At 51.1% G+C, this 23,259-nt stretch overlaps 1 protein-coding gene across 4 annotated transcripts in view; it reads right to left on the bottom strand.

Moving 5' to 3' along the window:
- kat6a (lysine acetyltransferase 6A) overlaps positions 1 to 23,259 on the bottom strand; it is a 51,839-nt gene that overhangs the window by 15,274 nt on the left and 13,306 nt on the right. For 2 of the 4 annotated variants that reach the window (XM_021621915.3, XM_021621918.3), the window contains exons 3-10: positions 4,526 to 4,634; positions 4,126 to 4,241; positions 3,771 to 3,852; positions 3,264 to 3,378; positions 2,482 to 2,828; positions 2,102 to 2,214; positions 1,089 to 1,204; positions 806 to 947 (exon numbers count right to left, since the gene is read on the bottom strand). In XM_021621915.3, the coding sequence (XP_021477590.2) occupies positions 806 to 947; positions 1,089 to 1,204; positions 2,102 to 2,214; positions 2,482 to 2,828; positions 3,264 to 3,378; positions 3,771 to 3,852; positions 4,126 to 4,241; positions 4,526 to 4,634 (1,140 nt within the window). The remainder of the gene's footprint in view (positions 1 to 805; positions 948 to 1,088; positions 1,205 to 2,101; positions 2,215 to 2,481; positions 2,829 to 3,263; positions 3,379 to 3,770; positions 3,853 to 4,125; positions 4,242 to 4,525; positions 4,635 to 23,259) is intronic. The other 2 variants (XM_021621920.3, XM_090191015.1) reach the window with 1 other exon arrangement.

Below are 23,259 nucleotides of genomic sequence, written 5' to 3'. Positions count from 1 at the left end.
ATGAATGAAAACCTGTATTGCCTGAAAGGAATCTGATTTGCATGACATGAGCACAGAGAGCAACCACCAAGCTGCCAAGACAAACGTGCACATGAATATACCAAATACAAGTATTACATGAGTTTGACTACAATTATCCAAGTTCAAAAGGGCAGTCTTGACTGCACCATTCAGCCCGTTTCCGAACCTTAAAATGAGTAACTATGAGACAGACACACGTGGGATATGGGAGGAGGGGACTAGTCTCAGACAGTAATGACAATGATGCGAGCCATGGCATCTCTGGTGTCCATGGCTGGGAGAGAGAGAGGAGGAGAGGGGCTCCCTGGCACATAGCCTGACATCCCAGCTATTCTACTCTGCTGCTGAGTGAGGATGAGTCAGTAGGGGACGAGTCAGGACGGGACGGGCTGCAGAGGCAATGAAATCAGAGCTGCAGACACCATCCTACCAGACAGACGGACTGCCCCTCAATTAGGCTGCGTTTACACAGGCAGCCCATTTCTGATCTCTTTTCCACTAATTGGTCTTTTGACCAATCACATCAGATGTTTTTACATCAGCTCTTTTTCAGTGCCGATCTGATTGGTCAAAAGTCAAATTTGTGAAAAAAAAGATCACAATTGGGCTGCCTGTGTAAACGCAGTATGTAGAGTTCTCAATTCTCAACCTTCAGTCCACAGAGTCTTTGTGACACTGAGCACAGGATGTGGCAGGAGCGGTGTGGCTTGTGGCAGGGCGGTGGCCTCCATCTGCTTCTCTCTCTTTCTCTGTCTGTATTCCTCTGTCTCTCAGTCTGTCTCACCTCGAACACGGAGACACCATCCTTCCTGTAGATCTCATTGGCTGGAGGGTGGAACCAGGCACACTTCCTCATGTGCTGGAAGAGGATGCTGCGACTCTTCACGTAACGCAGGCAGAACTCACACAGGTAGAGCTTAGGCAGTCTGGGACAGGAGATGGAGGGAAATGGATGAGGACCAGACAAGAGCAAAACTGACTTTAAGTCATTAACATCAATTATACGAACACAAACTAACAGTGGACTGACTCAGAGTGGAGCATGTGAAATGTTTGTGCTCGTTTACCTGCTGAACTCTTGCGGATACGGAGAGGAGTACCAAGTCTGGATCTCAAACTTGCCAAACTCGATGACAGACGGGCAACGCATTTGGGGATCTGGAGGGCCGGTCACCCCCACTTTCTGCATAGGCAAGAGAAAGAGAGAGAAAACGAGAGCAGAGAAGGGGGGTTTAGGTTTGGAGCTCCAGTATCAAGTGAAGGCCAGTTTTTCAAACAGGGGATTAAGAAAAGAACATGGATCAGACCGAGATTACACACCAGGGATTACTGGGCCTCTGACTGCCCCTGCCTAACCCAGCACGGTATGCCCCACACACACACTAGGGCCTGGCACGCACCGGCACTCAAACACACAGTGACAGAAAGACATATACACACGCCAAGGCACACCCACACAGTAAAACAAACAGGCACACCCACTCCGGCTCCTGTGCAGCTGGCACCCTGACGCCTGCTTACATAATTATTATTAGCTCTCTGGTCTGTCTTGAGTGGAAACTCCAAGCATCTGCCACTGGGTTCTGCCGACACGCGCTGGTAATCACACACTCCCAAACAAAAACACACACACACACACACACACACGGCCAGTCGACCCTGCCTACAGAGTCAGGTCTGCTTTGAATGTTTTTCACTGACTGATGTGAGAGAGGATCCACTCTCAGAGGAACACAAACAGGTTCACAATGGGTCTAGTCTACAATGTAATTGTAAACAAACCACAACAGGAAACCATCAATTATAAAATACGAAGTTGAAATAACGCTGAGCTTGCACCTACTTTTCACCAGCCTTTCCTATTCTCCTAAGACAAGAATCAAACGCTGCGTTGGGACAGAGCGTTTCTCCTGTGATGTACGGCAGTGATCTGAAGCTCTGATCTGTCTGTGCCGGTGAGGGATCACAACGAATAGATAGATCAGCTCTGCCCTGACAATGCACTGAACCACAGTGCCCCCTCTCTCACACACACACACACACACAAAAACACTTTTTTTGTCTCCGTCTTTGTGGTTACCTGTAGCGCCAGCTCCTGGATGTGTCTGAAGAGTTCCACGTCTTTCTCTGTCAGGTTCTCGTGTCCTGGTAGCTTGTCCTCATCCTCACGCCAGTCACTACTGTCCTGATTGTCTGTGAAGGACAGACAGAGGGGGACAGTAAGTTTGTGGGACACTTACAGAAAGAGGACAGTATATTCATGTTTTAAGGTTCTGACTGACACACAAAGTGCTAGAACTGACAACTGTGTGGACACTGGGCCAGTTCTCAAAGACCAACAATATGCAGGTGTTGAGTCTGTCTGAAGGACATAGTATGAAGTACAGCTTTTGACTGATACAAATACAGCCACTACAACCCCTCATTCACCCTCAGTATTCAATGCATTATTCAGCATACCCTCCTCACCTGTCCTGTCGTCCCCCTCTTCCTTGCGTATGGCCTTCTTGCGGATGCGGTATTGCTGGGAGTAGTCCACCTCGTGCTGGGCCTTGCGTCCGTCAGGCGAGGGCGTGAAGAACTTTGTGAGTGCGTCAATCAGGCCCTTGGTCTTCTTGTTGAAGCGAAGGCCTCCCTGCTCCGACGAGTCCTCTCGTAGGGAGAACAGCAGCCGGTCGTCGCCAGGATAACCCTCGCAGGACGAGCTAGACGACGAGTGTGGGGAGGAGGAGCCCTGCGAGCGACGCCCCCCCTTCCGCCTGCCACGCCCACCCGGCTCTCGCAGCTTCTTGAATGGCCTGCCCGGTCTGCAACAGGAGACAGGACTATTCAGACACCCACAAGCTAATAGCAACACCCTATATAGACTAAGGCCTGGTCATTTGGAATACATTTACATAGCAACATGAGCAACAGAAGACAGTCAAAAATGTTTTGGCTGTGTTTCCAATGATCAAGTATTGTCAACAAAAGAGTACGGCTAGGTTCCCCACTTCCACATTAAACAACTCCATTTGGTTGATCAGCGAGTGTCATATAGCTAGATTCTAGGCTCCAAAGAAGCTTCATTTATGGCATGAAACTCAGCTCTTAGACTAATAGGCAGTCATTAAAAACAGTCTGACTGGCCAGTGAAACTCTAGTGGGGCTGATCTGAAGCGACCCGCTGTGTTTTACAGGTCTAGTACCGTGTCGTACTGCTAGCTCCCAGACGGTGCTGCTCTCTTCATGTCGTTACTAACCTGTTCTTGGGTCGTCCCAGTGGTGCGTTGTAGCGCCGTTTGATTTGTGCTGCCTTTTCATGCAAGAGCTTTCTTCCCTTTTTCCTGGGCTGACAGATCTGACAGATCCACATGCCTGGTGGGAGAGCAGAACAGATCAGAAGAGATCCGACAAGAAGAGATCCGATCAGAAGAGATCAGGAGTGTATTAGCTTAGCTGGCCTGAAACCGCTTCTTCAGTACTACCACCATACACTGACATCACTACACGTTAGCACCAGCATTAAAACCACAATAAAGATCCATGTCATTACACTGGTGGAAAGAGGTACCGTCTTGGTTTGTGGTCCTTCTGAGCTTTGTCATTTGTTCCCAATTATCTCATGGCCATAGTTGTTCAGATATACAGTGGATCCATTTACTGCACAGAGGTAGGAATTTCCAGGGACAGCGCATGTTTAAGTGGGTTTTATTAGGTACATTAGGAGGGTTAGGAGTAGGAGAAGAAGTAGTGGAGAGGGGGGTTACCTTTTGGCATCCGCATCAGTGGGGGGTCACAGCACTCCATGTGGAACCCCCGGTCACAGGAGTCACAGAACAACATGTTCTCCTAAACGCACACACACACACATACACACACAGTAAAAATTTGGTCACTCCCTGCCGTCATGTTTACATAGTTGACATTTCCACCATTTGCATATTTCCCCCCAACCAGAACTGTACTGTACTTGGCAGGTCTGAGGAGAGAGAGAACCATCTGCAGCAGCTGTCTAAAATAGTTCTGTTTGTTGAAAAACAATAGATCTGATTCCTACGTATTGTGCTGAAGTACAGGCAGACACACTGGCTGACACAGCGACACACGGACACAAACACTCACTGCGTTTTTGCCTTGATCTTGACAGTTGCTGCAGGTCTTGCATTCGATGCACTGCCACCACAGAGCTTTGACTCGCACAGTGAGCTCTGGTGAGAACTTTAGACAGGACGGGTGGCCTAGGGGACACAGTTCAACAGAGCCACACACTCACTATCCTGACAACCACAGGACACCACCACCTCACAATAGCAAAATATTACACTCAAAAGGCCCTATAGAGCCTAAATCAACCATGACAACAAACTACCAAATTCAGACATCTACGAGAGCCAACCTGTGAAATTATAGGTTTAACTAAAGTTAAGACAAATCCAATAGAATAAGGTGCAGGCAGAAGTAGCAGGCAGTGCTGCCTTGATGTCTCAGCATATAGAAACCGTGCTGCCACAGTGCGACTCACCGCTGTTGCCACAGTCTGCACAGGAGATGAGCTCCTCTGGCTTCTTGTCTCGGTTCGACTCCGTAGTGCCCAGGCAGAAGCTGCAGATAGGGATGGGCTCTGCCACAGGCTGAGAGATGGAGAGAAAGAGGGAGGGGGGCAGAGAGAGACACACACACACAGAGGGAGAGTCACTTATTAACAGTTCCATTGTACCAGACAGAGGGGTAAAACAACAGCGCATCGTTGTGTCCACATTCAGATCACTGTCAATGAGCCTGCTGTGAGGAGAAGGTTTGAACCAGCCACAGAGACAGCAGTTAAAGTTCAATCAGACAGGAAATTAATACAGTTAATTTGTCAGTGAGATTAAGTGAATGGCAGAGGCAGCAGACTCTTCCCTGGTGAGGATGTTGTGATCTAACAGATCACCATTAAAGGCGATGATGATGATAATGAAAGCCTTCCTATACTACAGAAGATCAAGGCCCATATTATTCACAAAGTGTCTCAGAGTAAGAGTGAGGATCTAGGATGAGTTTTGCCTTTTCAATTATAATGAACGGACACATTATCTTAGATCAGCAGTCCAACTCCAACATATGGGCCCAGAGATAATAGTTTCTACAGTACCCAGAGGTCTTGGTTCTGCTCCTAACTGACTGCTTGATCAGACCTGATCTGATACTAGAACATGTCGCATGACCTGAATGAACCGTCCCTCCCTTGACTCGGCTTGAATGGCTGCACAACATTCCCATTTCATTTCCAGAGCAGCGCTGCGCAGTGTGAGTAAGGCTGGGATACCTGTTAGTATTGTGGCAAGGAAACAAAACAACAAGCGGATTCAACTTCTTTAGGAGAACAGCCCTAATGTTGGAAACATCATTATGTTGTTATCAAGAGTCACATTTATTTATTTTCCAAGCTGTAGCAAACAATATTTTATATACAGCAGGTTTTTAAAATGACGAAAGAGTTACATCTGCTTCGTGATTTCATTTTTGCCTTGGAAAACAATATAGTGATCCTGGTATCGTCCCAGCCTTAAGTCTGAGGCCACTAAAGTCCTGTAACACACCATCTGACATGTGCTTCTGGGATGCCATAAATCATTCAGCATGAGAAGAGGAGAGCCACCCAGGACCCTTTCTCTGAGACACACACACGCATCCTCACAGTCATAACAGACACAGGGCAGCTACACAGAGTGAGTCACACACCATTGTCTTCCCTGCACACACAGAGGGGATAAAAACAGGAGGAGGGATGTGATGGTTCTCCTTCAATATCCCTGGAGCCTTGGAGCCCAGGGGAGTAGTCAGTGGTGGAGGGAGGCTGATGACTAAAGCCCAGGGGAGTAGTCAGTGGTGGAGGGAGGCTGATGACTAAAGCCCAGGGGAGTAGTCAGTGGTGGAGGGAGGCTGATGACTAAAGCCCAGGGGAGTAGTCAGTGGTGGAGGGAGGCTGATGACTAAAGCCCAGGGGAGTAGTCAGTGGTGGAGGGAGGCTGATGACTAAAGCCCAGGGGAGTAGTCAGTGGTGGAGGGAGGCTGATGACTAAAGCCCAGGGGAGTAGTCAGTGGTGGAGGGAGGCTGATGACTAAAGCCCAGGGGAGTAGTCCGTGGTGGAGGGAGGCTGATGACTAAAGCCCAGGGGAGTAGTCAGTGGTGGAGGGAGGCTGATGACTAAAGCCCAGGGGAGTAGTCAGTGGTGGAGGGAGGCTGATGACTAAAGCCCAGGGGAGTAGTCAGTGGTGGAGGGAGGCTGATGACTAAAGCCCAGGGGAGTAGTCAGTGGTGGAGGGAGGCTGATGACTAAAGTCCAGGAGAGTAGTCAGTGGTGGAGGGAGGCTGATGACTAAAGCCCAGGGGAGTAGTCAGTGGTGGAGGGAGGCTGATGACTAAAGCCCAGGGGAGTAGTCAGTGGTGGAGGGAGGCTGATGACTAAAGCCCAGGGGAGTAGTCAGTGGTGGAGGGAGGCTGATGACTAAAGCCCAGGGGAGTAGTCAGTGGTGGAGGGAGGCTGATGACTAAAGCCCAGGGGAGTAGTCAGTGGTGGAGGGAGGCTGATGACTAAAGCCCAGGGGAGTAGTCAGTGGTGGAGGGAGGCTGATGACTAAAGCCCAGGGGAGTAGTCAGTGGTGGAGGGAGGCTGATTACTAAAGCCCAGGGGAGTAGTCAGTGGTGGAGGGAGGCTGATTACTAAAGCCCAGGAGAGTAGTCAGTGGTGGAGGGAGGCTGATGACTAAAGCCCAGGGGAGTAGTCAGTGGTGGAGGGAGGCTGATGACTAAAGCCCAGGGGAGTAGTCAGTGGTGGAGGGAGGCTGATGACTAAAGCACAGGGGGCTGAGAGGTAGGAAGCCTGGACTGGGGTTAGGCTATGGAGCTGGCGCAAAGGGCTGGATGCTGGGGCGGGGGGGGCTTTCTGTAAGCCGGGCCCAAAAAATAAATACAATTGTTGCCAGCCAAAATGTCTGCAAAAAAATGTTTCCATCACAAAATAATGTGTTTCAATCATTGATGGAAGAAGTCAATGTGCTCCAACTTAAATATATTTCATAGACCTTCAAGCTACTTGGAAATGTGTCTGTTTATTTTTTATCAAGCTAAAAGACTGGGCAAAATTGGTGAAGATTGTGTTGATTATCCCCGTTTCCAGTGTGCCCGGCGAGAGGGAATTCTTTCTCCAAAACAGAGTAGAAGACGGTCTCAAGATGGCATCTTGTTGAGGACAAAGTAACGAGGCTGATGTACATCTCAAGCCACTCCAAGGAGTTGGACAGTTTTGACTTCCCAACAGCAGCGGCTCACTTTGAGCAGGTCAAGGTCCGCGCAAACTCAAGTAAATTTGATGCATATTATTGTGTTGGTCAGTCCCGGTCCTAGAGATTCCACTAACGCCCTAAGCAAGATCAACATATGCCGTCCGAGTCATGTATAGATAGTATAAAGATCTGGAATGGACAGACTAGAGTAGAGTAATAAATGTGGATCATGCGCAATTGGTGCATTTCAGTTGAGCTTATTCAGTAGCAATTGGAAACAACACATCGTTGAAAACTATTCACGTGGGAGAGTTACAATGTTGCAATTACTTGGCAGCCAACTGCCTATAGTAGGAAACAGAGTTATCAATAACCCATGTATATCACACGACGATAGTGTTGACCCCACGATAGTTCAAATTACAACAAACAGAACATTTATTAACATCATCCAGTAGAACTGTAAAAAGAGCTTTCATGAATGCGTGGCACAGGCCTCGTTTCACAGGCCTCGTTTCACAGGCCTCGTTTCACAGGGCTCGTTTCACAGGCCTCGTTTCACAGGGCTCGTTTCACAGGCCTCGTTTCACAGGCCTCGTTTCACAGGCCTCGTTTCACAGGGCTCGTTTCACAGGCCTCGTTTCACAGTCCTCGTTTCACAGGCCTCGTTTCACAGGCCTCGTTTCACAGGACAGTTGGAAAAATAAGCTTTCTCTCAATGAACCAGCCTTAACGAATAGTTTATTTACATATTGAATTTGATTGTCCAACATCAGTTTTATAATTTCTTCATTTTGTGGCCACCCTAGAGCAGCCTCTTTCCACTGCTGTGGTGCTGAATCGCAGCGGGAATGGGAAGTGGGACGGGACGGCCCGACTCTGGTGTTCCTAGACAGCCATGTTTTGTTAAATCAAATCAAATTTTATTTGTCACATACACATGGTTAGCAGATGTTAATGCGAGTGTAGCGAAATGCTTATTAGGCCTAATTCAAATGTTCATGCCTAGGCTAAATTCAATTAGAGAGGCCTCAATTATATTTGAAAACATTGGTGTTTTCTTAATTAAAATGTTCATATATTTTATAGGTCAGGTTGTTAGAAAATTATACTATACAAAATGTATATTTTGAAGCTGTGTTTTATTACTGTGTAGGCAACTTGTTCTGGGTTAAATGTTTCTTTCTGCTTTTAAATGATATTAATGTATAATTTATAGGAGGAATGAAGACTTCAGCAAAACCTGTCATGTTGGTATAAGAACATCGTTCTACTTTATTTTATTACAACTTTCTATTCTTTTAAGATGAACTACAATAATGGAAATGTCATTTTGAGCACCGTGGATGAACGCCCTAATACATATGGATGTCCGCTAAATTTATCAAATGTCGCCAAATTTTCCTGATGGAAACCCTGCTGGGTAGGATAAGGCTGAGGGCAGGGGCAAAGACATTCCTGGCTGACTGCACATAGCTCCACGCAGGGATGGAAAAGCAGGTCCAAGCAGGGGAGAGGAGGAGAAAAGACAGTCCGAAGAGCTTGATTTATTGGGTTCATTTCCCTCTGACTCAGGCTCCCGCTTGCATGCAGGGACTCCTCACATTGAGAACAGAGAGAGAAAGCAAGAAAGAGCGAGGAGAGAGAAAAAAAATGTAGAAAAGAGAAAGGAGGGAAAATATGGCAGCAGTCCTTTGTGCAGTCTCCCAGAGACCAACACCTCAATCATTCCTGCCAGTTAACCCCTTCCCTCCCAGTGGAGGTTGCCCTGTGTGTGCTCACTCACTCGCTCTCTCCACGCTCGAACAGCTAGCGCATGCAGAGCACAGCCATCGGGTTTCATACACACACATTACAGTGTGGGGTTTCATTGGTGATATGACTCAATTACTGACACTAAAGAATAAATAAATAGTTTTCCAAGACAATATGTGTGGGACAAATGGTGTACATTTTCCTGAAATTCCTCACGGAGGCATGCTTTCTTTTTTAAAAGCCCCCCAAAAATGCTATTATCACATATACAAGATAGATACAGTGAAATGTGTTGTTTTACAGGGTGGTTTTTATAGTTGTCCAGCACCCCTGGAGCAAATTAGGGTGAAGTGCCCTGCTCTAGGGAACATACACAGATTTTTCACCTTGTCGGCTCAGGTATTCGACCCAACGATCTTTCGCTTACTGGCCCATTGCTCTAACTGCTAGGCTACCTACAGCCCTAACCTTCTGTAAGGTTAGCAATATATTTCCCTAAAGATATAGTCTTCTACTTTATAAGCCATAAACTTACAGACTGGTGAGTCAGTTACATGGTTGGCAGAAGGTGACATTCAAGTCCAGAATTCCCACAACAGTGTTGTTGACCTGTATGCTACTATGTACACACTAAATAAGAGATGATTTCAGCAGGCAGGAAACGTTAGTCACAACACAGACAAGCCTATAACTCATCTCACCATGTCAACGCAACAGCAGAGTAATCTCTACATGCTTGAACAACTACAGACAGAGTCTAGATAAGCATCCTTCAGGTTAGAGTGAGGGCTCAAGCCCTTTATACCCAGACAGGTAGAAGTACCCCTACCCCTACTCTGTCCTGACATCTAGCCCTCTGTCTTACTAAGGCCAACACATGAGCAAAGACATAGCCTAGTTAATAAGGATTTATAGTATAGTCCTAGATTTTCCACGTTAGCTGTCCCATTACGAAAGATACACTGGCTCATGCTACGGTAGCAGATGTCCGTAGTGTACAACAGTGGATCTCAACTGGTTTTGCCTCAGGACTCAAATTGAATCAGGTTGTCTCAGTCACAATCCAATATTCACATTACGATTTTGGTTGGCAAAATGCAATCTGGAAAACAGTTACTTAAAAAAATAAATGTGTTTTACTGTTTATTGCTGTATTGATAGTAAATGTACCAATTATATAACAAGGGAACAATAGTCCCACCTTTTTCACAGTCAATAATTTAACTTTACCCATATTATTGATGCAGAAGGTTAAGCTCACTGGTGTGAGACCTCAAAATCCACAAAATCCTCTAAATAGTGCTGCTAATAACTCTATATTGAAGATACTGTGATTGAAGAAAAATTGCTTAACTCCATTAAATATTTTAAATAAATTGATGATTTATCATTGCTACACACTTTCTACCTGGTTTTAGTCGTTTATAAGATACATCGCTACCCATTCAAAATCTCCTGCGATCTAAATGTGGGTCGAGACCCACCAGTTGAGAATCGCTGGTATACAATACCCTAGCTGAGAGATGCACTGTGAGAGTGGCCTGGTTTCTCCTTGGCCATTTGCATTGGGTGTAATAGAGAAGGAACAAGTGAAAGGGAGAGGACAAAGGATGAGATAATGAGAGAGAGAACAATGAAGAGAGGACGAAAGGATAAGGATGTAGGGAGGGAGGAAATAGGATGAGAGAAAGAGAGAGAGGGAGATAGAAAAGATGCCCTGTTGTCCTTGTCTCATGTCAAGTCAAGGTTCTCATTAACATGTGAAACCTATTTCACCATCCAACCACCAGGCAGCGCTGAGCTGCCCCTCCTCCCGTCCCCAATACAGACTCAGCCCCCTCACCACAACCTCATTGATCACCGTTACAGGCCAGTCGCTCCGCAGCACATGCTCGGCCACTCGCACACTCTCGTCACGGGGAACACACACACGAAACACACAACCTCCAGGCATAGCAGGAATGGAGTGGATGACTTAACATAGCTAGCTATACATCTTCCGATGGCTCAAATGGTTGAGTGGAGAATGGTGTTAGGAACACCCAAGTAGTGGGATTGACTCCTGCATGGGCCAATGGACCACATATCCTGAATCACTGTATTACTGACTGAAAGTCTATTTGGATAATAGCATTAACTAAATGACCTTATTACACGCGTTGGGATTTTGGTTTAAATAGACATGCTTCCTGCCGGTCTAGCTGTTAGAAGCAGTGAAGCACCATACAGTAGGGAGGTTAATGAGGTAAAAGGCTAAATCAGTAATCACTGTATCAAAAAGGTACGAGTTGGCCGTGTGTGTGCCAGCTAAAGACTTCCCAGATGGAGAACACATTGGCCCTATTTGCTGGGTTCTAGTTCTACATAGCCCCGCAGTCATTCTACGCCAACAAGCATTCTCATCACTCTCTCGTGCCGCAGCCACTTTAACCCCAGTCAGCCTGATAATGGCAGTCCACCAGACTACTGCCCAGATGCTGTCTGTGTGTGTGTGGGGGTGTGACTCATACACCTCTAGGGCAAGTGGGGACACCTGGCCAGTGAAATATGAGCTCTGTTAGATTTCATTAGTGACACACCAACACTAACAACCTGCTCATACTACATCCCTATTTAAAGGCCAAGCATAGGCCAAATACATCCATAACCTGAGAGAAGTATAGGTCAATGGACATGGCCTTTGAGCACAGAGTAGAAGTAAATTCAAATGATGTCTCCTATCTAAGGACTCCAGGTAATGCATTGGGTTAAATGTAAACAATAGCTGTCTCCAATGCAAATCAACCTGCACTTTCCCCAGACTCCACCATAATATGGTTTAGTCTACTAACAAATAAATCAGCCCTGTATTGTCCATCAATACTTTCCTAAACACTACTTGATCCAATGGCTTAGCAGACTGCTAACAAATATCTGCTCTCTCTATTGCAAACCTGATACTCAACAGGCTTCAAAGACATTGTCATCATGGCTCTGGGATATGGACCTCTTTCTGGACCCCAGTGGTGTCCACTGTCCACTACTGAGAGAAATGTCTCACTTCTCAGACACCTCTCTGACCTGGCCAGCGCCTCTCTACACAGAGACCGCACTGGCGATGTAGCGGTGGGGGAGACCGCACTGGCGATGTAGCGGTGGGGGAGACCGCACTGGCGATGCAGCGGTGGGGGAGACCACACTGGCTACGCAGCGGTGGGAGAGACCGCACTGGCGATGTAGCGGTGGGGGAGACCGCACTGGCGATGTAGCGGTGGGGGAGACCGCACTGGCGATGTAGCGGTGGGGGAGACCACACTGGCGATGTAGCGGTGGGGGAGACCGCACTGGCGATGTAGCGGTGGGGGAGACCACACTGGCGATGTAGCGGTGGGGGAGACCGCACTGGCGATGTAGCGGTGGGGGAGACCGCACTGGCGATGTAGCGGTGGGGGAGACCGCACTGGCGATGTAGCGGTGGGGGAGACCACACTGGCTATGCAGCGGTGGGGGAGACCGCACTGGCGATGCAGCGGTGGGGGAGACCGCACTGGCGATGTAGCGGTGGGGGAGACCGCACTGGCGATGCAGCGGTGGGGGAGACCGCACTGGCGATGTAGCGGTGGGGGAGACCGCACTGGCGATGTAGCGGTGGGGGAGACCGCACTGGCTATGTAGCGGTGGGGGAGACCGCACTGGCTATGCAGCGGTGGGGGAGACCGCACTGGCTATGTAGCGGTGGGGGAGACCACACTGGCTATGCAGCGGTGGGGGAGACCACACTGGCTATGCAGCGGTGGGGGAGACCACACTGGCGATGCAGCGGTGGGGGAGACCACACTGGCTATGTAGCGGTGGGGGAGACCGCACTGGCTATGCAGTGGTGGGGGAGACCACACTGGCGATGCAGCGGTGGGGGAGACCGCACTGGCGATGTAGCGGTGGGGGAGACCACACTGGCGATGCAGCGGTGGGGGAGACCACACTGGCTATGCAGCGGTGGGGGAGACCACACTGGCTATGCAGCGGTGGGGGAGACCACACTGGCGATGCAGCGGTGGGGGAGACCACACTGGCAATGCAGCGGTGGGGGAGACCACACTGGCTATGCAGCGGTGGGGGAGACCACACTGGCTATGTAGCGGTGGGGGAGACCACACTGGCTATGTAGCGGTGGGGGAGACCACACTGGCTATGTAGCGGTGGGGGAGAACACACTGGCTATGTAGCGGTGGGGGAGACCGCACTGGCTATGCAGCGGTGGGGGAGACCACACTGGCGATGCAGCGGTGGGGGAGACCACACTGGCGATGCAGCGGTGGGGGAGACCACACTGGCTATGCAGCGGTGGGGGAGACCACACTGGCGATGCAGCGGTGGGGGAGACCACACTGGCGATGCAGCGGTGGGGGAGACCGCACTGGCGATGTAGCGGTGGGGGAGACCGCACTGGCGATGTAGCGGTGGGGGAGACCGCACTGGCGATGCAGCGGTGGGGGAGACCGCACTGGCTATGCAGCGGTGGGGGAGACCGCACTGGCGATGTAGCGGTGAGGGAGACCGCACTGGCTATACAGCGGTGGGGGAGACCACACTGGCGATGTAGAGGTGGGGGAGACCGCACTGGCGATGCAGCGGTGGGGGAGACCGCACTGGCGATGTAGCGGTGGGGGAGACCGCACTGGCGATGTAGCGGTGGGGGAGATCGCACTGGCGATGTAGCGGTGGGGGAGACCGCACTGGCTATGCAGCGGTGGAGGAGACCACACTGGCGATGCAGCGGTGGGGGAGACCACACTGGCGATGCAGCGGTGGGGGAGACCACACTGGCGATGCAGCGATGGGGGAGACCACACTGGCGATGCAGCGATGGGGGAGACCACACTGGCGATGCAGCGGTGGGGGAGACCGCACTGGCTATGCAGCGGTGGGGGAGACCGCACTGGCGATGCAGCGGTGGGGGAGACCACACTGGCGATGGAGCGGTGGGGGAGACCACACTGGCGATGCAGCGGTGGGGGAGACCACATTGGCGATGCAGCGGTGGGGGAGACCACACTGGCGATGCAGCGATGGGGGAGACCACACTGGCGATGCAGCGGTGGGGGAGACCGCACTGGCTATGCAGCGGTGGGGGAGACCACACTGGCGATGCAGCGGTGGGGGAGACCGCACTGGCGATGTAGCGGTGGGGGAGACCGCACTGGCGATGTAGCGGTGGGGGAGAACGCACTGGCGATGCAGCGGTGGGGGAGACCGCACTGGCGATGCAGCGGTGGAGGAGACCACACTGGCGATGCAGCGGTGGGGGAGACCACACTGGCGATGCAGCGGTGGGGGAGACCACACTGGCGATGCAGCGATGGGGGAGACCACACTGGCGATGCAGCGATGGGGGAGACCACACTGGCGATGCAGCGGTGGGGGAGACCGCACTGGCTATGCAGCGGTGGGGGAGACCGCACTGGCGATGCAGCGGTGGGGGAGACCACACTGGCGATGGAGCGGTGGGGGAGACCACACTGGCGATGGAGCGGTGGGGGAGACCACACTGGCGATGCAGCGGTGGGGGAGACCACATTGGCGATGCAGCGGTGGGGGAGACCACACTGGCGATGCAGCGATGGGGGAGACCACACTGGCGATGCAGCGGTGGGGGAGACCGCACTGGCTATGCAGCGGTGGGGGAGACCACACTGGCGATGCAGCGGTGGGGGAGACCGCACTGGCGATGTAGCGGTGGGGGAGACCACACTGGCTATGCAGCGGTGGGGGAGACCGCACTGGCAATGCAGCGGTGGGGGAGACCGCACTGGCGATGTAGCGGTGGGGGAGACCGCACTGGCGATGTAGCGGTGGGGGAGACCACACTGGCGATGCAGCGGTGGGGGAGACCGCACTGGCGATGTAGCGGTGGGGGAGACCGCACTGGCTATACAGCGGTGGGGGAGACCGCACTGGCGATGTAGCGGTGGGGGAGACCGCACTGGCTATGCAGCGGTGGGGGAGACCACACTGGCGATGTAGAGGTGAGGGAGACCGCACTGGCGATGCAGCGGTGGGGGAGACCGCACTGGCGATGCAGCGGTGGGGGAGACCGCACTGGCGATGTAGCGGTGGGGGAGACCGCACTGGCGATGTAGAGGTGGGGGAGACCGCACTGGCGATGCAGCGGTGGGGGAGACCGCACTGGCGATGCAGCGGTGGGGGAGACCGCACTGGCGATGTAGCGGTGGGGGAGACCGCACTGGCGATGCAGCGGTGGGGGAGACCACACTGGCGATGCAGCGGTGGGGGAGACCGCACTGGCGATGTAGCGGTGGGGGAGACCGCACTGGCGATGTAGCGGTGGGGGAGACCGCACTGGCGATGCAGCGGTGGGGGAGACCGCACTGGCGATGCAGCGGTGGAGGAGACCACACTGGCGATGCAGCGGTGGGGGAGACCGCACTGGCGATGTAGCGGTGGGGGAGACCACACTGGCGATGTAGCGGTGGGGGAGACCACACTGGCGATGCAGGGGTGGGGGAGACCACACTGGCGATGCAGCGATGGGGGAGACCACACTGGCGATGCAGCGATGGGGGAGACCGCACTGGCGATGCAGCGGTGGGGGAGACCGCACTGGCTATGCAGCGGTGGGGGAGAACGCACTGGCTATGCAGCGGTGGGGGAGACCGCACTGGCTATGCAGCGGTGGGGGAGACCGCACTGGCGATGCAGCGGTGGGGGAGACCACACTGGCGATGGAGCGGTGGGAGAGACCACACTGGCGATGCAGCGGTGGGGGAGACCACATTGGCGATGCAGCGATGGGGGAGACCACACTGGCGATGCAGCGATGGGGGAGACCACACTGGCGATGCAGCGGTGGGGGAGACCGCACTGGCTATGCAGCGGTGGGGGAGACCACACTGGCGATGCAGCGGTGGGGGAGACCGCACTGGCGATGTAGCGGTGGGGGAGACCGCACTGGCGATGTAGCGGTGGGGGAGACCGCACTGGCGATGTAGCGGTGGGGGAGACCGCACTGGCGATGCAGCGGTGGGGGAGACCGCACTGGCGATGTAGCGGTGGGGGAGACCGCACTGGCTATGCAGCGGTGGGGGAGACCACACTGGCGATGTAGCGGTGGGGGAGACCGCACTGGCGATGTAGCGGTGGGGGAGACCACACTGGCGATGCAGCGGTGGGGGAGACCGCACTGGCGATGTAGCGGTGGGGGAGACCACACTGGCTATGCAGCGGTGGGGGAGACCGCACTGGCGATGTAGCGGTGGGGGAGACCACACTGGCTATGCAGCGGTGGGGGAGACCGCACTGGCTATGCAGCGGTGGGGGAGACCGCACTGGCGATGTAGCGGTGGGGGAGACCACACTGGCTATGCAGCGGTGGGGGAGACCGCACTGGCTATGCAGCGGTGGGGGAGACCACACTGGCGATGCAGCGGTGGGGGAGACCGCACTGGCGATGTAGCGGTGGGGGAGACCGCACTGGCGATGCAGCGGTGGGGGAGACCGCACTGGCGATGTAGCGGTGGGGGAGACCGCACTGGCGATGCAGCGGTGGGGGAGACCGCACTGGCGATGTAGCGGTGGGGGAGACCGCACTGGCTATGCAGCGGTGGGGGAGACCACACTGGCGATGTAGCGGTGGGGGAGACCGCACTGGCGATGTAGCGGTGGGGGAGACCACACTGGCGATGCAGCGGTGGGGGAGACCGCACTGGCGATGTAGCGGTGGGGGAGACCACACTGGCTATGCAGCGGTGGGGGAGACCGCACTGGCGATGTAGCGGTGGGGGAGACCACACTGGCTATGCAGCGGTGGGGGAGACCGCACTGGCGATGTAGCGGTGGGGGAGACCGCACTGGCGATGTAGCGGTGGGGGAGACCGCACTGGCTATGCAGCGGTGGGGGAGACCGCACTGGCTATGTAGCGGTGGGGGAGACCACACTGGCGATGCAGCGGTGGGGGAGACCGCACTGGCGATGTAGCGGTGGGGGAGACCGCACTGGCGATGCAGCGGTGGGGGAGACCGCACTGGCGATGCAGCGGTGGGGGAGACCGCACTGGCGATGCAGCGGTGGGGGAGACCACACTGGCGATGCAGCGGTGGGGGAGACCGCACTGGCGATGTAGCGGTGGGGGAGACCGCACTGGCGATGCAGCGGTGGGGGAGACCGCACTGGCTATGCAGCGGTGGGGGAGACCGCACTGGCTATGCAGCGGTGGGGGAGACCGCACTGGCGATGTAGCGGTGGGGGAGACCACACTGGCGATGTAGCGGTGGGGGAGACCGCACTGGCGATGTAGCGGTGGGGGAGACCACACTGGCGATGTAGCAGTGGGGGAGACCACACTGGCGATGTAGCAGTGGGGGAGACCACACTGACCCAAGGCACATAATCCTTGTTTACTGGTATGTTGTATTTATGTCCTGTGTTGCGCTAAGGCATTACTTAGCAGATACAAACACTAGAGGGTTGTAATGTTAGCTAAAAGGGGGAGCTAATATCCATGTGAGACGTTTCAGTAATTAGTCTACACAGGGAGAGCGGTACATGCGTATGCCATTACGGTTTGAAAGTGACTGAGATAAAAACACAATTAGGCTCCAATTAGGCCTACAACTCATTCATAGGCAGACAACCAACCTGCTAGCACACTGAACAGAATGAATCAGGTCAGTGAGAACACTACACGGTCACCCCAACCCAATCAGTTGCTTATATTTTCACACGTCCCTCCCCTGAAACAGCAACATCAGTGAGGAGAACTTTGCTTCACCCGGGTCCAGCTGCTGTGAAAAGGGCAAGCACAGGGCCACGATCGCTCTTCACCTCACCTCCCTCCCCGACGCCATAACAATTCCCATCCTATCCCAGTCCCATAGCCTCCTAATGGCCCACTAGGCTCATAACTACAGCTGGCTCTGGGTGGCTCATCTCAGGAAAAGCAATGAGGTTTGCTATCTATACATCTGTGACCCTTGACTGACTCCACACCCCCCTTGCCTCCCCCAATATGGCCCGGTAGTGACCCCCTATTAGGGGGAGAGAGTGGGTCTGCAATAATGTTTGAATGGAGCTGTGTGACACAGTCATTCGGTGTTGAGTACACAAATCTCCCCTGCCATGGGGTCAAAGCCGGTGCTTATCCATTTGTTTTGCTTTTTCCCCCCCTCCCCTTCAATCTCTCCCCTCACCCACCGCTCCCATTCTAAATTACAACCACTAGCAATCATGAAGGCAATATGGCACTGATGAGCCTTTGCCTGAGTGAGAGGGAGAGAGAGAGTGAGAAGAGGGAAGCGTGAGCGTCACACCCCAACAGTCACACACACACAAACACACAGTGGGATAAGCTAGAGGACATGAGGCTGACAGAGGCTCTATGGCAGAGACATGGTGAGGCAGCTACTTTAATACTGCAAATAGCAGCATAAGAGGAACAGAGCTGTCTAGTCTGGAGGTTGCCTGAATGCCAAAGAGAAACATTCAAATCACTCCCAGCCAGCAAGGAAGCTGCTTTAGTTGCAGTACATCCAGAGTTCACCATGCAATGGCTCCAAACAACAAATGAACACCACTACGAATGAGCCTGTTTACTCAACTAAGTCAGAGGGATCACTGTCTTAAAAGGATAATCCACCTCAAACCACTAATTCCTATGATTAACAGTGTTAAATAATACTAATTAGGGCTGGGAACTTCCAGGGACCTCACGATACGATATTATCACAATACCGCGATTCTCACCATTCTATATGTATTGCGCTTCCGATACTATATTTTAGTGATGATGCGATGTTCCAAACATATTGCACACCATATATTTGCTGCAGAAGGCCAAGAATGCCATGAGAAAATGAGTTTTGATCAGTCATGGAAATAAAAGTGCTGGGCCGAGTTAAAGTTGTCTGTCAGAAGTATTACAATGTAAATGTTATTTTAATCCATCTGTCTGCATATTTCAAGACGTCATATGAGGGTGCAGTGAGACACTTTTCTTGTTAACACAATGGAAAATGGAAATGCTTTATTATCTAAATGTTGAAAGTGCGTGGGCAATGGAGAGAAACAAAATGGTGCAGTCTGAGGCCATGTGGCGTAGTGATGCAGGCACTGGAGATGGGGGTGTGAGCATGTGGGTCTGGGAAGGTGTGATGTAGCTGATGTTTGTGTGATGTCTTTTGTACAGTGCATTCAGAAAGTATTCAGACCCATTCCCCTTTTCCACATGTTGCTACTTATTTGCCTTATTCTAAAGTGTTTCATTTTTTTTCCTCAATCTACACACAATACCCCATGATGACAAAGCAAAAACAGGTTTAGAAATGTTTGCAAATTTATGGGGAAAAAAACAACCCAGAAATAACTGATTTACATAAGTATTCAGACCCTTTGCTATGAGACTCTAAATTGAGGTCAGGTGCATCCTGCTTCCATTGTTCATCCCTGAGATGTTTCCACAACTTTATTGGATTCCATCGGTGGTAAACTCATTTGATTGGACATGATTTGGAAAGGCACACACCTGTCTATATAAGGTCCCACAGTTGACAGTGCATGTCAGAGCAAAAACCAATGCCACGAAGTCGGAGGAATTGTCCGTAGAGATCAGAGACAGGATTGTGTCGAGCCACAGATCTGGGGACCGGTACCATTGAAGGTCTCCAACAACACAGTGGCCTCCATCATTGATGGATGACCAAGAACACGATGGTCACTGACAGAGCTCCAGAGTTCCTCTGTGGAGAAGGGAGAACCTTCCAGAAGGAGAACCATCTTTGCAGCACTCCACCAATCAGGCCTTTATGGTAGAGTGGCCAGACGGTAGCCACTCCTCAGTAAAAGGCACATGACAGCCAGCTTGGAGTTTGCCAAAAAGGCACCTAAATGACTCACAGACCATGACAAACAAGATTCTCTGGTCTGATGAAACCAAGATTGAACTCTTTGGCCTGAATGCCAAGCGTCACGTCTGGAGGAAACCTGGCACCATCCCTACGGTGAATCGTGGTGGTGGCAGCATCATGCTGTGGGGATGTTTTTCAGCGGCAGGGGCTGGGAGACTAGTCAGGATCGAAGGAAAGATGAACAATGAACGAAGTACAGAGAGATGCTTGATGAAAACCTGCTCCAAAGCACTCAGGACCTCAGACTGAGCGAAGGTTTACCTTTCAACAGGACAACGACCCTAAGCACACAGCCAAGACAACACAGGAGTGGCTTCGGGACAAGTTTTCTGAATGTCCTTCAAAGTACTGAGTAAAGGGTCTGAATACTTATCACATTTACATACGTTTTTTATTTTGAATAAATGTGCAAAGATTTTTTTTTAAACTGTTTTAGTTTTATCATTATGGGGTATTGTGTATAGATTGATGAGGGGAAAAAAGGTAAATCCATTTTAGAATAAGGCTGTAACGTAACAAAATGAATGCACCATGTATGTGTGTTTTGTATTGTTATTTTTTTTTAAATGTTATAATCTTACAACAAAAAGGAAATGAAAGTGCTGAAAACAAATTGGCTCCGTATTTAACCTGGAGAACAAGCTACAGAGGAAAAAAATTGGCGTTTTGGTGCAAGTACAGCCAACTAGCGCAATAATTTTGCATATTGTCAAAATGATATGATAGAACGGAAAAAATAATATTCTGATATGTAAATATATTCATCCCCCCCATCTCTAACACTACTATGTGAAAACAATATTTTTGTTGAACAAATGTTTCATTTTGTCGTTAGAACAAGATTGCTAGGAACATGTTGGTTGAAGCTCGGTTGAAGCTCAAGTGGACTACAAAACCCATAATGCAAAGGTTGCTACCAACTAATGTAGGTACACACAATAATTCAAGTCAATATCAGCATGTGAAGTACAGTAGCTAGCTACCTGTGAAATATCCTAAACAAACTGCACTATCAATTTAAGAGTCTCACCAAGTTCAGCTTGCAGTTCCTCTCTGCCCAGAGTACGTTGCTATGGCAACAATGGCCAGTTCCCACGTTTCCCACAGACACACAAGCCGCATTGCGAGATAGTACTTGAAAGAGAAACTGAGTTTAAATATTTGGTACACCGTATAGAATAAGCACATCTAAGCAAAATCTCTACTTAGTCATGAGGATATTGATAGTATGTCCATACCATCTATTGGCTGATTTGGCAATCTGGAAGTAGGTAATTGTCTTAAAAGCATTATTAAATGTTATCCTCTATCTCCAGTGACAAGAACCATGTACAGTAGCTATGATGTGTTCCTACTCAATTTCCGGATTTCACAGAGGGACAACATGAAGTTAAATCACGGGGAAAGTTTTTATTTTGCCCACTGAACACAGGCTTTCACCAAGTGACAGGAGTTTCATGTTCTTATTTTATTTCTGGTGGTGGATTATCCCTATAAATGGAGGCCATCTGGGCCAGAGGGTCAGTAGTGAGTTAGCCTACATGGCAAACAACCAGCAGGTAAATCAGGCATGTGACTCCTGGCTGCTCCCACCACCTGGCAGAGATAATCTTAGAATGCGTCCCAAATGGCACCCTATTCCCTATATAGTGCACTACTTTTGACCAGAGACCTAAGGGCCATAGTCATATACATTGCTCAAAAAAATAAAGGGAACACTTAAACAACACAACGTAACTCCAAATCAATCACACTTCTGTGAAATCAAACTGTCCACTTAGGAAGCAACACTGATTGACAATCAATTTCACATGCTGTTGTGCAAATGGAATAGACAACAGGTGGAAATTATAGGCAATTAGCAAGATACCCCCAATAAATCAGTGGTTCTGCAGGTGGGGACCACAGACCACTTCTCAGTTCCTATGCTTCCTGGCTGATGTTTTGGTCACTTTTGAATGCTGGCGGTGCTTTCACTCTAGTGGTAGCATGAGACGGAATCTACAACCCACACAAGTGGCTCAGGTAGTGCAGCTCATCCAGGATGGCACATCAATGCGAGCTGTGGCAAGAAGGTTTGCTGTGTCTGTCAGCGTAGTGTCCAGAGCATGGAGGCGCTACCAGGAGACAGGCCAGTACATCAGGAGACGTGGAGGAGGCCGTAGGAGGGCAACAACTCAGCAGCAGGACCGCTACCTCCGCCTTTGTGCAAGGAGGAGCACTGCCAGAGCCCTGCAAAATGACCTCCAGCAGGCCACAAATGTGCATGTGTCTGCTCAAACGGTCAGAAACAGACTCCATGAGGGTGGTATGAGGGCCCGACGTCCACAGGTGGGGGTTGTGCTTACAGCCCAACACCGTGCAGGACGTTTTTCAGTTGCCAGAGAAGACCAAGATTGGCAAATTCGCCACTGGCGCCCTGTGCTCTTCACAGATGAAAGCAGGTTCACACTGAGCACGTGACAGACGTGACAGTCTGGAGACGCCGTGGAGAACGTTCTGCTGCCTGCAACATCCTCCAGCATGACCGGTTTGGGTCAGTCATGGTGTGGGGTGGCATTTCTTTGGGGGGCAGCACAGCCTTCCATGTGCTCGCCAGAGGTAGCCTGACTGCCATTAGGTACCGAGATGAGATCCTCAGACCCCTTGTGAGACCATATGCTGGTGCGGTTGGCCCTGGGTTCCTCCTAATGCAAGACAATGCTAGACCTCATGTGTCTGGAGTGTGTCAGCAGTTCCTGCAAGAGGAAGGCATTGACTATGGACTGGCCCGCCCGTTCCCCAGACCTGAATCCAATTGAGCACATCTGGGACATCATGTCTCGCTCCATCCACCAACGTGGCTTTGCACCACAGCCTGTCCAGGAGTTGGCGGATGCTTTAGTCCAGGTCTGGGAGGAGATCCCTCAGGAGACCATCCGCCACCTCCTCAGGAGCATGCCCAGGCGTTGTAGGGAGGTCATACAGGCACGTGGAGGCCACACACTACTGAGCCTCATTTTGACTTGTTTTAAGGACATTACATCAAAGTTGGATCAGCCTGTAGTGTGGTTTTCCACTTTAATTTTGTGTGACTCCAAATCCAGACCTCCATGGGTTGATAAATTTGATTTCCATTGATAATTTGTGTGATTTTGTTGTCAGCACAATCAACTATGTAAAGAAAAAAGTATTTAATAAGAATATTTCATTCATTCAGATCTAGGATGTGTTATTTTAGTGTTGCCTTTTTTATTTTTTTGAGCAGTGTATATAGGGAAGAGGGCAGCATTTGAGACATAGCCTTGCAGTATGAACTGAAAGCCTCACAAGACAAACCCCTTGTACGGCAGA

The sequence above is a fragment of the Oncorhynchus mykiss genome, chromosome 11 (genome assembly GCF_057628025.1).
Source record: "Oncorhynchus mykiss isolate SJ-2025 chromosome 11, ASM5762802v1, whole genome shotgun sequence".
NCBI classification, from domain to species: Eukaryota; Metazoa; Chordata; class Actinopteri; order Salmoniformes; family Salmonidae; genus Oncorhynchus; species Oncorhynchus mykiss.
The sequence above is the reverse complement of the archived record's forward strand: the minus strand, read 5'-3'. Positions and strand labels throughout refer to the sequence as shown.